Source organism: Chelonoidis abingdonii, chromosome 21 (assembly GCF_003597395.2).
Source record: "Chelonoidis abingdonii isolate Lonesome George chromosome 21, CheloAbing_2.0, whole genome shotgun sequence".
Classification (NCBI taxonomy): Eukaryota; Metazoa; Chordata; order Testudines; family Testudinidae; genus Chelonoidis; species Chelonoidis abingdonii.
In genome coordinates, this window is record NC_133789.1 from 4,393,192 (window position 1) to 4,407,808 (window position 14,617).

Genomic DNA, 14,617 nt, shown 5'->3' on the forward strand with positions numbered 1-14,617 from the left:
TGAGCTGTGCTCCAGTGCCATCCAGAATAAAATCACACCCTGTTAACGTCTAGTGGCTGTTCTCCGCTGACCCTCAACTCAGTATCCAAAAGCTGGTAACGGGGTCCAGTGAATTCAGCTGGCTCGGGGAGGAGGCTGCCAGCAAAGGATTTTCCCCTTGGATGTTGACGCTGTGTTCTGTGGGGCGGGGCATGCTTTGAATGAGCACTGGAGTAGCCCCACTGCAAATTGCACGTGTCAGTGGAAAGGGCTGTACCATGGAAAGCCACTGTGGCAGTAACCAGGAGAGACAAAGGTCAGGCTGAAATCTTTTTGCCTCCCATCAGGGAGCAGTTCATACGTAAATGTTAGCCATCTCCAAATACCCTTTTCCTCGCAGCCACTGGCTTTGGATACCTCTGTGGCTTTGAAGAGCATTGTAATGTTGCCGTTGGCACTCTGTCCGAGATCTGGTCTAGAACAAGCAGATTGTGGCTTGCCAGCTCTCACCATGGCGCAGGATAAAAAAGGGTTGAAAATGGCCATGTCTCAGGAGAGGCGATTTAGTAGTTCCCTCCTACTAGGCAGGCTAACTTGGAAGCCGGGAGCAGAACCTCTTATTAATGCAGAATTGAGAGTCTGCCGCACCTCCCACCTGGGTCATCTCCTTTCACTTTGCACTTCTACACCCAGCCCTCAGTGCCTGCCTTGTCCAGGATCAGGCATTCAGCAAATGCAGTGAGAGTATCAGTCTCTTCGCTCCATTGCAATTTACAAATGATCAGCAGCGTGTAACATTATTTATTCATTCGTCTGTTCGGTACAACAAAGCACTTTATGTAAGTGGGTACCATCCCCTGATGCTGCTACAGAGTAAATACTGGGCAGTGCTTTAAAGAACTTCTGCTTTCAAATTTTAACCAGACAATAGCCTTTTTACTTTCTTCCCTCATTGCTGATTCCCAGGATTTTTCTCTTTAATCGTTCTCTTTTCACTTGGTAATGCACCTGATTTTGCAGTGAAAATGCAGTCGTGTTTGATTTCCCAGTTTATGTGCATTTCTTTCATGGGCAACAATGGGAAAAGAGATGTGAAAAATACTTCTCTGTTCAGTGATTGTGTGCTAAGATATTAGAACGGTTTAGATAATCCCCTGGCCATCTATCTAGTGCCTTCCATCAGCATAGAATCCATAGAATATCAGGGTTGGAAGGGACCTCAGGAGGTCATCTAGTCCAACCACCAACTCAAAGCAGGACCAATCCCCAGACAGATCTTTACCCCAGTTCCCTCAACGGCCCCCTCAAGGATTGAGCTCACAACCCTGGGTTCAGCAGGCCAATGCTCAAACCACTGAGCTATCCCTTAGATCTCCATGTTCTTTGCAAACAATGAATTAAACCTTGCAGTCTCTCCAAGAGGTAGAGAGATATCACCCCTATTTTACACATGGGGAAACTGAGGCACCCTGAAGTTAAGTGACTTATCCAAGGACTCTGAAAGAGTCCGGATCAGAGCCCAGGTCTTCTGACTCTCAGCCCACTGCTTTAACTACAAGGGCAGGCTGCTTCTCTTCACGTATTATGGGATTGTTGCAGGCACACTTTAAAATAACAATGGTAATTGAATTGCGGTGAAATTACTTTGTAAATCCATTGTGTTAATGCCAGATCAGTGAGTTGGGACTGATGTGGCCACTCTGACTTCCAAATTAACGAATAACGATTGGACTTGTCGTAGTCTGAGCAAACATTGGGGTTTAGGTAAAGCTGAAGTGGAGGGCATTGCTTAGCAAGCCACGCTTGCAAAGAATGCTTCAATGTGTCACTGTGGACAGTCACGCTTTGATATTTCTTATCACGTTGGTTCATTTAGCATATTATAGCCACATGTAGCCCTCCCGTTGTTTTACTACAGGCTGTTTCAGTCCATGGTGCAACAGACTGAATGTTCATACACGGCTTTCTCAAAAGTCTCTGTTCTGCAGTGTGGCAACCGAATACCCAATCGCCTGTTTCCATGTATTGCTGCAGTTGCCGCACATGAACAGAGAATAACAGAGAGCCAGTGGAGTGATTCATCCTTTGAGGGAGTGTGGGATAAGAACTACAAGAGACAGCCAAGGAAGGAGCTGGTATCGCTGAGACAGCTGTATTGGCTAAAGAGAAGCAGTCCAGAACCTCTGTCACTGTCCAACCCATTATTTATACCAGTGAGAACTAGTTATGGAGTTTGTTGCCAGTGCAGCTTTTGACCTAAAGAGAGAGGAGTGTAAAAAACAGAAAATCTGAGTGATGCCCTGCAGGACATGCTTAAATCTTCGTTCTCAAATCCTATCATGGGTGATCAATAGAAGGTTAATAAATTGTAGCTGCCTTAGAATAATGCAGAGCAGAGATTAGCTGGAAACGTACTTGCCACATCACTGGCAAGTATGTATAATGCCCTTTTAAACTTGAAACCACAGCACTTTCCCAGATCTGTTCAGCACAGAAATATGCTCTAAAAGTTGAATGAATTGTATCCCTTCCAAATCCGTTTCTAGCAAGTATTCAACGACATCCATAGTTTTCTGGGGTCACCAGTAAACCCACTGATGATGACACGGGATCATGATTCAAGTCTGAGTCTTGTTGGTTTTCCCTTCTCTTACAGATCAATGAGCTAAGCAATGTTCCTGTCCCTGTCATGTTAATGCCGGATGACTTTAAAGCCTACAGTAAGATTAAGGTGGACAATCATCTTTTCAACAAGTAAGTAGGTGTGGTTTCGCCTCCCTCTCCCCTTGCTGCTCATTCTGTCCGTAAAGAGCTTCTGCTCTTTCTGAGGATTGGCCGTGACCAGTTCAGATGTTTCCATGCGCTGTTGTAAAGAGAGAATGTGGCATGATTTGAAATATGCCAAACCTGTGAAGCAGGGAAGTGGGTATTCTGACAGTACCTGCCAGGCTGTCTTGTGGTTTGGCCTTCGTCACTCACTTGGTGATGCAGAGGTGCAGTCAATGCTGCGATAAAGAAAAGCTATTGCTGTAATCACAGAGGTGTAGTTGCTGGATTGGGCTGAATTTGTTTTAGTGTTCATGGAGGGCAGTTAAGCCAACACCCTAAGGCTGAAGTTCTCTCTCCTCCTCCCACCCTTCCTGACTTGTCTTCCTCAAACCTGCCCCAGAAAAACCACCTCTAGGAGAGTGTGTGTGTGTGGGGGGGATTCATTCTGCATGATCCCTATGGTTCTTTGCCTCTCTGCTGAGGTTGCTGACAAGGGAGCCAGTTGCTCTGGGGGGCTTTGTGATGTGGACTCTTGTCCCTGGGAACTGGACGGAGACCACCAAAGATCCTGTGTTTGGAAGTGCTCCAAACCAGTAGATGTAATTGATATCGGGAGTCGCAATATGTTACCTGGCTCTGAGCCTCCCGTGATGCCTCAACTGAGGAAGAGGACTGTGCAAGGGAATCTTACATTATGTATTAAGAGGAGCAAGACTGGAGCAGATTCGTCCACTCTCCTTTGTCTCCTGACGGTTAACCACTTGCCAGTAACTGACCTCCTCTTTACCTTACTTTATAAGTCCCGAAGGTCTGTTCTGAAACTAGAGGACTGGTTTCCCCAGCTTTTCATCTTAAACAGTCATGATGCATTACAGGGTACATCTGCCCAAATTAGCCTCCAGGGACCAACTGGTTTCTCTAGACCATCTTGGACTGTATGTTCCATTGCTTGAAAACCTTGTTCTGGATTAAGGAAGCTGTGTTGGGTAATGGTTAGGGCACGGAAACAGAAGTACGAGACCTGGATCACTTACTCCCACTGTGCCCTTGAACAAGTCATTCCACAGCTCCATGCTTCAAATCCCTTACCTGCAAAATGATGAAAATGATGGACGCAGCTTCTAAAGCATTGAGAACAGAAGTGCATTGTGCTGTTTATTGGAACTGCCACAATACAGTTGGGAATGTGGACTCTGAGCTTGTGAGAGACCTTTTTTTTTTTTTTGCCTTTGAATAGAATCCTAGTATGTTTTTTGGATTAGGCTTTCAGAATCATAGAACTGGAAGGGACCTTGAGAGGTCATCTAGTCCAGTCTCCTGCACTCCAGGCAGGACTAAGTATTATCTAGACCATCCTTGACAGGTGTTTGTCTAACCTGCTCTTAAAAATCCCCAATGATAGAGATTCCACAACCTTCCTAGGCAATTTATTCCAGTGCTTAACCACCCTGACAGTTAAGAAGTTTTTCTTAATGTCCAACCTAAACCTCCCTTGCTGCAGTTTAAGCCCATTGCTTCTTGTCCTGTCCTCAGAGGTTAAGAAGAACAGTTCTTCTCCCTCCTCCTTTTATGTACTTGAAAACTGTTACCATGTCCCCTCTCAGTCTTCTCTTCTCTAGACTAAAGAAACCCAATTTTTTCAGTCTTCCCTCTTAGGTCATGTTTTCTAGACCTTTAATCGTTTTTGTTGCTCTTCTCTGGACTTTCTCCAGTTTGTCCACATCTTTTCTGAAATGTGGCACCCAGAACTGGACACACTACTCCAGTTGAGGCCTAGTCAGCGTGGAGTAGAGCGGATAATAATGATTGATAAAAGCACACATCACTGTGAATTTACACAGTCCTTCGCAACCATGTAAGACATACACCCTCTCCTAAAGAGTTTGCAAACTAAGGACCAGATCCTGAAAACACTTACCTACATTAGTAACTTTTCATGAGTTATTATTTGTTATAGGTATTATCATAGTGCCTAAAACCTACAGAATTGAATATGACCAGTTGCATAGTACAGGTAAGTGTTTGCAGAATGAGGCTATTAGGGAACACGCAGAACAATAATTCAGGAAAACGCAAAGCTGAGAATGGCGGAGAAATGGGTAATTGAAACATTTCCAGGGCTAGTGGTGAAGTAGTAGGAGCTCAGAGCCGGAAAATAGCTTTGAAAATTGTACTACGGAGTTTTGCTGTGCCTGAATAACGTCTTGCTGTCTGTCCTAGGGAAAACTTGCCAAGCCGTTTTAAATTTAAGGAGTACTGCCCAATGGTGTTCCGAAACCTCCGCGAAAGATTTGGGATTGACGATCAAGATTATCAGGTACGGGGGGGGAAACCACTCGTGCAGATCGCGAGAGTTTAGATATTTGCAGCGTTTGGTTTTGCAGGTTTCTAAAAGAGCCGTAGTGGAAAGGTGGTGTGTCACATTTGCAGGTTTGGGGGCCTCTTCAACAAAGTGAATGCGCTGAGTGATTATTTTTGTACTAGGGTTTTATCAAGATGCTCTGTGTTTAGGACCTTTCCTAACAGCACAGCTGTGACCATTCAGACCTGTCTCAGATGTGGGGGCAGGGAGGGGAACGGCCCATTGTGTCCTGCAGTTTGGTTTAAATCCGGTTGTCAGAGTGGTTGCAACTCTCTGGGATGTAACAGAGCCTCCCTTCTCATTTGTGGTTTTTAGCTCTAAAGAGGTAGCAGATACTTAACAGGCAGGGAGATAAGAGGCCACTTAAATTAGATAAAACAGATTAAAAAAAGAGAGGCTTTGATAGCAGCCTGACCTTTAGCAGTATGAGTGTCAGGTAATTAAAACATCTTATCTTTGCAGCTGTGCAGCAGTGGATAACTGTTGGCCTCGTGCCAGCAATGGTCTGCTGATGTGTATCTATATTCTTTGAAACCTGCAGCGTTGGGCCAATGTATTGATTAAGGCTGATATTTGAGTGTGTTTTCGTGTATATAATCTTGTAAAAATGCTCTCTCCCCCAACACGTCACCCACTTAATGTTTTCTGGCATCCTGGCAATATTTCTCAGAAAGATCATCACAATTCTCCCTAATTATGTCTCAGTTATCACCCACCCTCCTCCGGCTAGTGTAATGAGATTTGTTTTCTCACCCCAGACAGCACTGGAAACAAAGGTGCAATTGCTATTATTATTCCTTCGGATGACAGCGCAGGGCTCATCAGGAGAGGGATTGCCAGCTACTCAGTCCAGTTTCTAGTCTCCTAGTTCAGGAGCCTGGAGGAGAGCATATGTCAGTAAAACACACACTTGGTACTGCTTTGACGCATTGTTGCAGCATCACCAAGAGATGACACATCGAACGGGCCATGGAATACCCCTGTAGAATGGATCTGTCCAGATTTGAGTTGAGATATTGCCCGTGGGCATCACGATGGAGGTCTGAGCAGCTTGTATTGTAGCTGTCCGTAGTCCTTCAGTCTTCAGAGCTGTCAATCCGGCACCTTTCCTTAGCCTGACATTGGTTAATTTGTTTTAAAGGTTTTTCCCAGTTATTTTTCTGTTGTAAGAGTCAGATCTTGGTTTCTGCAGCAAGGTAGCTTCATGTCCTGTAAGCGTTATTAGGAGCATGTTGAGAAGAGAGACAGAATGGTTACAGAATGAGACTGAGCCAAGGGAGCCTGCGTTCTTTGTGTCACTCTGCTACTGTCTTGCTGTGTGACCCTGGGCTTGTCACTTAACCCCCCTGCCTTAATTTCTTCACCTGCAGAATTAGGTCTGTGGAGCACATTGAGATCTCTGGATGGAAAAGGCTGTGTAAGCTCTTGATGAACTTTATTTTGAGGTTGTGTTTTTTCTGTAACTATATTTCAGTAGAAGCTTCTTTCCCGATACCCTTCCCCCCACTCGTTAGACTCCCTTCTAGTCTGCTGCCTCATTGCACACCCAGTCAGAATGGACACACACAGGATGTTTTCACAGAGCAGAACAGATTTCCTATGGCAGAAGCAACAGTTTTCTTTGCTTCTCTTCTGCAATAGACTGTTCATCACAGTGAGAAATAAACAGTGGCTGCAGTTCCATGGTCACATTTCACCCTGCTAGCTCTTGTGACAGCCCATCTGCTGCTTTGGAGATGGAGCAGAAGAAACTATAAAGAGTGATTCTGTTGGAGGATGAGAGGGGTGTGTGTGTGTGTGCATGCATATGTACAAGGAGCACACTGGATACTTCACAGCTACAGCTGAATGATTAGCTCTGCTGCTTGTGATGGAAAATTCCTTTCATCTTATCTCCTGTACGTTGTGTTTTTTCCGGTGCACATGCTTTCTTGAGTTTTGGCCCTTGGGAGAGTAGACTGGGACTTAGGAGATCGGCGTTCTATTTCTGGTTCTGCCATTGGCCTGCTGGGTGACCTTGGGCAAGTCACTTCACTGCCCCGTGCCTTAGTTTCCCCATCTTTAAAACAAAGATAATGATACTACCCTCCTTTGCTAAAGCACTTTAAGAACATCAGAGTGGCCACACTGGGTCAGATCAATGGTCCATCTAGCCCAGTATCCTCTCTTTCGACAGTGGCTGGTGCCAGATGCTTCAGAGGCAATGAGCGGAACAGCTTAATGATTCCATGATCCATCCTCCGTCACCCAGTCCCTGCGTCTGGCAGTTGGAGGTTTTAGGGACACCCAAAGTTTGGAGCTTTGAGATTCACAGATGAAGAGTGCTCTACAGTAGATGCTTGTTTGCAGCAGCACCTGGGAAGAGCAATCGCCGCTTACGAGCACCATTTCCCCTGGGAACATTTTCCCTCCTGCGAATTGTTGACGTTCCCCATAACAGCAACAGCTGTTTAGGAGTGACATGGCAAAAGGCATTGACGTGTTGCTACTAATGAACACCTGCTGTATCGGTTACACTGGGTCCCATCACAAATTAGGAATTTCTCTAACAAGGTGCTGTTGGGTATTTTTCATAACTTTTTATTTACTATGATAAGCTCTAAAAAGGCTTGCAACAGAAACCTTTTCCCACACCCTGTGCCCCCACTCTGCTCGCACTTAATCTCTTGCCTGCACATTGGTATGAGAAGCAATGAGGTCAGGAGCAAAAGGCAGGTCTCCTGCACTCAAATCTCAGCTCTGCCACACTTTCACTGTGTGAACAGGAATTCTTACGTACATCTTAGTTTCCCCGTTGATAAAAATGTGGATATTCTCAAACCACCCAATGAAATCCCTTAATGCTGGTAAGGAATTTTGAGATCAGCTGGTGAAAATCAGAATATGTGTAAAGTGTCCAGGAATCCTTGGCTACTGGTATTACAAAACCAAGTGGAAAAAATGGTGCTAAGGTCGTTGAGGTTGCTTTTTAAATATTAAAGATGGAAATGCCCTAGTGCGTGTCTGCGCGCTAATACTAGACACAACTGCATGTCATAGTACTGCTAATGGATCCACATCAGCTGAAATATTTGGGGGCTGTGTACTTGGAGCAGGAGGATCGGAGTTCTCTCCCTGAAATCGCTGTGAAGGTCTGAATGGCTGTGATGTGCAGCCTAGTGATGCGTGTCAATAGGAGGCCATTGATCTGTTACAGTATCATCTTTGGCATCTCGGTGACATCTGGAGAGAACCCACATAAGCCAGTCACTAGAGATGACTAGTCCCTGCTTTCACTGGTATGGACTATGCCAGCCTTTATTTTTTCCCCCTCCTGGCGTCAGACATTCTCTGTACAGTGATTGCCTTGTACTGGCAGAGGAAGTGCCGCTGTCGCCCAGCCTGTTGGCATGATTTCGTGCCAGGCATTATCCAGATCTTGAAGCGGAAGGTTGGACAAAGCTATCCTAACTAGCTGATGTGTCGTGGGTTGACTGCAAGAAATAACTGTGTGGGTGTTGGTTTCACACAATTCAACATGCCTCTTACATCTATTTATGTGAAAGTTGTTAGCTGCTTTCTCTCTGCTGTTGTTTTTGTCCTCTGGCTAATCTGCCGTAGCATATTTTTACGTAGCCTAGATGCTCTTTTCTTAGGTTACGCTGTATTACTCAGAATCACTTCCTATCTGGGAACACCATTATTGCGTCACTTTCCTCTCTTGCCTAATCTGTCATTTATGTAGTACCTGTCACTCTGCAAGAACCATGTCTCCCATCTCTGGGGTGAGACAGTGTCAGCTGTTTAACAGCACTCCACTGGATTGAGGCTGTGTAGGACAGGAAGTAAAGAATGCTGCATTCAGCTGAAATTTCAGTGTGGTTTCAGGCAGGTAGAACGTAATTATTTGAGTGGGAATTGGGCCAAGAAGCTATATTTTAATCATCCCTACTCTGTGGGGGAGAGAGAATAAAGTAAAGCGGAGCGTCACGACAGGATCTCTAAATGACCACAAATGGTCAAGATTTCTGCTTCCTGTCCCCTCTAAAAGAAGGGAAATTGGCTTGACGGTGGCAACTGCTCGGTTTTTGAGGTGATGCGTTAGTCCACACAGCACCTACTAAGCTGCAAATGTCAGCAAAAAGCAATTCCCCCATGTCCCTCTCCCTCCCCCCACCCCCGCTTTCCCTGATGGTTTCTAGGCCATTGGCAGGAAGTGAGTTTTTCCCCTTCTGCATTAAAACGAGGTGCATTTAAATGCTTCCTTCTAAAATGAAAACTCTCTCCTCAGCTTATTTTTTAGTTTGCAACTGGAAACCCCCCTAGTTTACAGCAGGCTCTGTTTCCCTCATGTCCCATGCGTCACAGGAGCAGAAAAGCAGGCTCCCTCTGCTGGTATGCTTTCAAAAAGCTCCATGAGAGAAGAAGAGACAGCAGTAGTAATCACTGGCGTTAAGATATGTGGTGTTGTGTGTAACCGGGATCCAGAAAAGCACACGTACATTTGTGACATAGCATCCTTCATCCTGATGTGCATTTCGAAGCACACGTACAGGTGTAAGGATTAGCTTGTGTGGGTAGATATAAGGAAATAGCAAAATAAAATGGAATACTTCAGAGTCTAGTAAAACGATGATTTTGCTCCAATACATAAAACAATGTCCAGGGCTGCGAGGGGGAAGGAAAAGAGTTGATCTTAAAAAGAGGAAGGATGGCCTTGTAGCTAGGCAAGAGATCAGAATTCAGTTCCTAGTTTTGCCACAGAATCTCTGTTGGACTTCGGGCAAGTTACTTCATCTCTCTGTGCCTGAACTGCCCAGCTTGTGAAATGGGGAGGACAATCCCTCCCCCCACTCTCTAAGTAGCAAGTTCTGTGGGTCGTGTGCAGTCTCTTCCCGTGTGTATGTGCAGCGTCCAGCACGTACACACGGGATGATGACAGAAGAAGGAAAGGTGCAAACAAGCTGTTCTTGCACAGCAGTTGCAGCAAGGGGAGACTGCAGTAATGGGTAAGGGCAAAGTGACAAACACTCGTTATGTTAATTCGTTATGGATTGAGGAGGATGTCAGTATGACAGCTTAGACCAAAAGCTCAGCTACAGGTGTGCAGCAAAGAGGAGATTGGGAAAGATCAGAACAGAAGCTTACAATCAGTTACCTGCCAAAGTTGCTTAGACTGCAAGTTTTGGGGGCAGGGACTGTATCTTTTTGTGTTGATTCAGTGCCTCGCAGGATGGGGCTTGGGCCTTTAAGGTGCTACCATGATATTAAATCATGATGATAAAGACACCAAAGAAGCTTTTTCTAAAGGTTTGACTACACTAGACTTCTAAAAATGTCCCACTGGTGTAGTAGTGGTGAAAGTGCTAACGTAGACCATCCGTTGGCATTTTGACCATCACATCATATAACCCATGTATAGATGACATGATGATTAAAACTCCAGCAGCCGCCAGAACACTGGCTGTTCCAGAGCTGTCCCCTACCTCAGCTATCACCAGCAAAACTGGACTGAGATCGCAATAATGGGAATCCTTAAGGGGCAGGGAAAAAGCATAGAATGGATATGCCTTCTGTGGCTACTACGTAAATTGCAGTTGCCACATTTCTAGCACTCCATTGTATTGTGTTTCATCAGGACTTCAGGCTGTTCATTAAGTGGTGTGGTCAAAGGATGAAACAACTTAATTGTAGCCTTGTTGTAGAACATTATTGCCATGGATTACTCTACTCAGCAGTTCAGTTTGGATTTTCCAGTCTTGCAGTGAAGATTGAGAGAAGATGCTGCATCTTGTTCCTAAGGGTGGGGACAGGAATATAAAGGAGAGCTCCTCTAGCATGTTGGAAGAACAATCAATATTTCTGTTCTCTAGGCCCTTTGGTCAAACTCCCAAGAACAAGAATAGCAGAGAGTGGCTTTTGGTTCAAAGGTGACCTGCAGAGGCTTTCTAAGCAGTTAGGTTTGTGCCAGTTTTTGCTGCATTACGATGGATCAAGAAAGAGTCACCTTTTTAAAAAAATCCTTTATTCCTCCTTTTTTTTTTTTTTAATACCCTGGATGTATCAGGAATGTCCAATCTGGCTGGCCTTGGTTTTGCTGGAGGAACTTGAAGGAGTCTCTGACCATGTGTATTGTGAGCCCTTGCACCACCACTGAAGGGGTGAGAGATGATGAATCTTTAGCAAAGACTTCCTTGCTCCAAAATGTGTGTGAATCACAGGCATTGAGTATGTGTTAACAAATTGATGGGCAAGCTTTTAAAGATGGAGGCCAAAAATCAAGGTGTTGGTTCCCAGATCTGGGCACCTAAAGTGGCTTTGCCTTCAAAAGCGTTGAGCATCTAACAGCTCCCATTACACCTCTACCCCGATACAACGCTGTCCTTGGGAGCCAAAAAATCTTACCGCGTTATAGGTGAAACTGCGTTATACTGAACTTGCTTTGATCCAGCGGGAGCGCTGCTTTACCGCGTTATATCTGAATCTGTGTTATATTGGGTTGTGTTATATCGAGGTAGAGGTGTATTCGTATTACCGTAGAGTCTAGGTGGTCCAGTCACAGACCAGAATATTAAGTACTAAGTGCCGAGGGGCTGTACAAACACACTGAAATCTGTTTATCCTGTTGGGAAGCTAGGGAACAGCTGGACCTGTTGACCTGATGCCTTGGCTTTAAAGGGGGTGGGGGGGCCTGCAGCTCATTACCATTTCCTCTGATAAGATCCCACCTCTTCTCTCCCCCTTCAGAACTCCGTAACACGAAGTGCCCCAGTGAACAGCGACAGCCAAGGTCGATGCGGGGCCCGTTTCCTGACCACCTACGACAGGAGGTTTGTCATTAAGGCAGTGTCGAGCGAAGACGTAGCAGAGATGCACAACATACTCAAGAAGTACCATCAGGTACGGTGAGTCTAGAGCCCTGAGGAGAGGGTGGTGGATAACGCCTTAGGGGCACATCTGATGTATTGCGGTGGGAGCCTGATGAATTGAGACTAGTCTCTGGATTCAAGTGGAACGGCCATAGCTTCAGCTACAGCGCGTGGCAACTTTTGCGCGGGGGAGGTTGTATGGTTAGAAACTGGATGTTGCCAGCGGCCCCAGGTTGTCTTCTGTTCTTTTGGGAGCACAATGGGATTTTTAACTTCACCTCTCCCCCAGAGGCCTGGCCCTCCTAACAGTGAAAATATCCCTGCTCTGCACGCTTGCCAGTGCTCGAAAGCTATAAACCGAGACCTCTTCCTAAGGTTCCACGTTGGATTAGAAAAGCTTTCCAGATGGATAAGGAGGGGAAAATGCTATTTTGCAGAGTGGGGGAAAATGTAATCCGGGTCAGCTGCTGTGCATAGAAATGGGTGCTCCATTCGGCTGCTCCGCTGTGTGTTAATATGTCCTTTTGCCTCCTTTGAGCAGAGGTATAGGATGACCATTAAAAAGCCCCATTCTCAGTTGGAACTAGACACTTAGTTTCTCTTTGACATAGTGCACTACTGGAGACCTGTAGCGTGACTTCCTCTCTTTCCCTCCTCGCCCTTTCAGTTTATAGTGGAATGCCATGGGAACACCCTTCTCCCCCAGTTCCTAGGCATGTACAGACTCACCGTGGATGGAGTGGAAACATACATGGTAGTCACCAGGAACGTATTTAGTCACAGGCTGACTGTGCATCGGAAGTATGATTTGAAGGTAAGGCTTTGAAAGCGGCCAGTACCTCTCCCTGGATAGGAGACCCTTCCTGTTTCTTTATGGAGTGTTCTTTTCACACTAGATCAACAAGGTGCTGACTTCCCTTTTTCCTGAAGGACTTTGTCAAGCTTTGGTGGACCTGGATGGGGACATATCTTGAGGTTGAAACGAGTGGCACCTGTGCCAGCCCCTAGTTGAAGAGGGAAGAGATACTGGATAAGTCCCATAACTCAGATCCAGGACCTTCCTATTCCGCTAAAGCTTGACAGTCCTTCAGCTCCAGCAGTGCAGTTGGGACCTGGTACTTCTAATATTGAGGTTCCCTGTATAAAATAAATAAGAGTAGAAAAGGGCAGACACAAGGTATTCTTGCTTTGCAGTTCACTTTGAAAGAGCCTGATGGTCGATTTCTGTAGCTGCTGAGGCTAGGGAGTTCTAGGAACAATGTGTTTTATCTCCTACAGTTTGTGGTCAAGACAGGATTACCTTACGAGCCAATCAACACTGAACGAAAGTATTCACTTTCCTTTTGTTAGCATGTCACTTGGGTTCATTGTGTTTCTTTTCATCCTGCCTTGTCTGCGCTAGGAGAGATGCATATTATTGAGATAAAACCCACTTCTTCATAGCCTAGCGTGTGAACTGCATTTCATAAAGCAAAGGTCAGAAGCTTTTTGCAGCTGTGTAGTTCCTGGAGGTGCTAATGCAGAGAAACCATGTGGTCTGTTGTCATGGATGTGAGAAAGTTGAGGCAGGATTTCATCTTCACTGTTCAAAGCATGGGTTGTAGTGAGAGAAGGGTTCATGTAGGGATTCAGGTGTTGGGCCGTTTAGCCCAGATTCCTGTCTCCTATAATACTCAGGATCAGACGATTCAGAGGAAGGTGCAGGTCTCTCTCCTCTTGATCAAGTGTATTTTTTAAATCGGGGCAACTCATTGCATTGCTCAAATTATTGGATATAGTAGAGAGAGACCGCAAACGAGGGAAAAGGGGATGCATTCTCCAACCAGCTCAGACCATTGTCTGGCGCCTTTTATATTGTGTTTTTAAAATATATTTTTGGGAGGCTACCTCTTCATCAGGAGCAAAGAGGCATTTAAAAAATTAACTAAGTCTTGTACATTTACCACTTGTGACAGTCAATTTAAATTCTGCTGATGGCTGCTCATGGTGAATTGTGTCCCACTTCTTTTGTTCTTATCAGGGCTCAACAGTCTCCAGGGAAGCAAGTGACAAAGAAAAGGTATGAATGATACTGCTGCTTTGCCTGTCCAGGAACAACATTTCATTCCCTGTGATGCTTACAATGAGTCTAGCCAGCTAATTGTGTCTTTGTACCAAAGGGTTAATGAACAGTGAAACCTGGTGATGGCCTAAACTGCTGGTTCAGTAGAACGCTCCCTTTGTCTGGGCCGAATTCCCCATTATAGCCCCTGTGTGTGAAGCCATTGCCTTTTGGGGACTGTCTTGTTGTTGTACAAAAAGTCTTAACAAAAAAGCAAAGGGCTCACCTGACGGTCTCGGTGTGGTACAAGCTGGTCCCTTTGTTTGCCAGGCTACTGGCACTGCCAGAGGAGGTACCTAGTAATAACTTGTACATTTTCAGAAGTGTCTACGTCCCACTGAAAGTCAGTGCGACGTAGGCTCTCCCAGGAACATTGCCCATTAATGCCCACAGCATGCCAGGTATCTCGCAGATCAATCTGAAGCCAAAGGGCCAGATTGAGAGTTAAACACCTAACTGGGACAGGCACTTTGGTACATCGCACTAAGCATTTACCTACATCTTTAGGTGCCTAAATCCCTTTGTAAATCTGGTCCAGATACCCTTCTCTAAAGAGTT

General features: G+C 45.4%; 1 protein-coding gene across 2 annotated transcripts in view; it reads left to right on the plus strand.

The window, feature by feature from the left end:
* The window catches only part of PIP4K2B (phosphatidylinositol-5-phosphate 4-kinase type 2 beta), a 32,643-nt gene that overhangs the window by 9,225 nt on the left and 8,801 nt on the right, over window positions 1–14,617 (plus strand). The window contains exons 2-7 of one of the 2 annotated variants that reach the window (XM_032791351.2): window positions 2,636–2,733; window positions 4,969–5,065; window positions 11,157–11,250; window positions 11,837–11,989; window positions 12,626–12,772; window positions 13,979–14,017. In XM_032791351.2, coding sequence (XP_032647242.1) covers window positions 2,682–2,733; window positions 4,969–5,065; window positions 11,157–11,250; window positions 11,837–11,989; window positions 12,626–12,772; window positions 13,979–14,017 — 582 coding nt within the window. In that variant the 5' untranslated portion in view covers window positions 2,636–2,681. The remainder of the gene's footprint in view (window positions 1–2,635; window positions 2,734–4,968; window positions 5,066–11,156; window positions 11,251–11,836; window positions 11,990–12,625; window positions 12,773–13,978; window positions 14,018–14,617) is intronic. The other variant, XM_032791350.2, reaches the window with a different exon arrangement.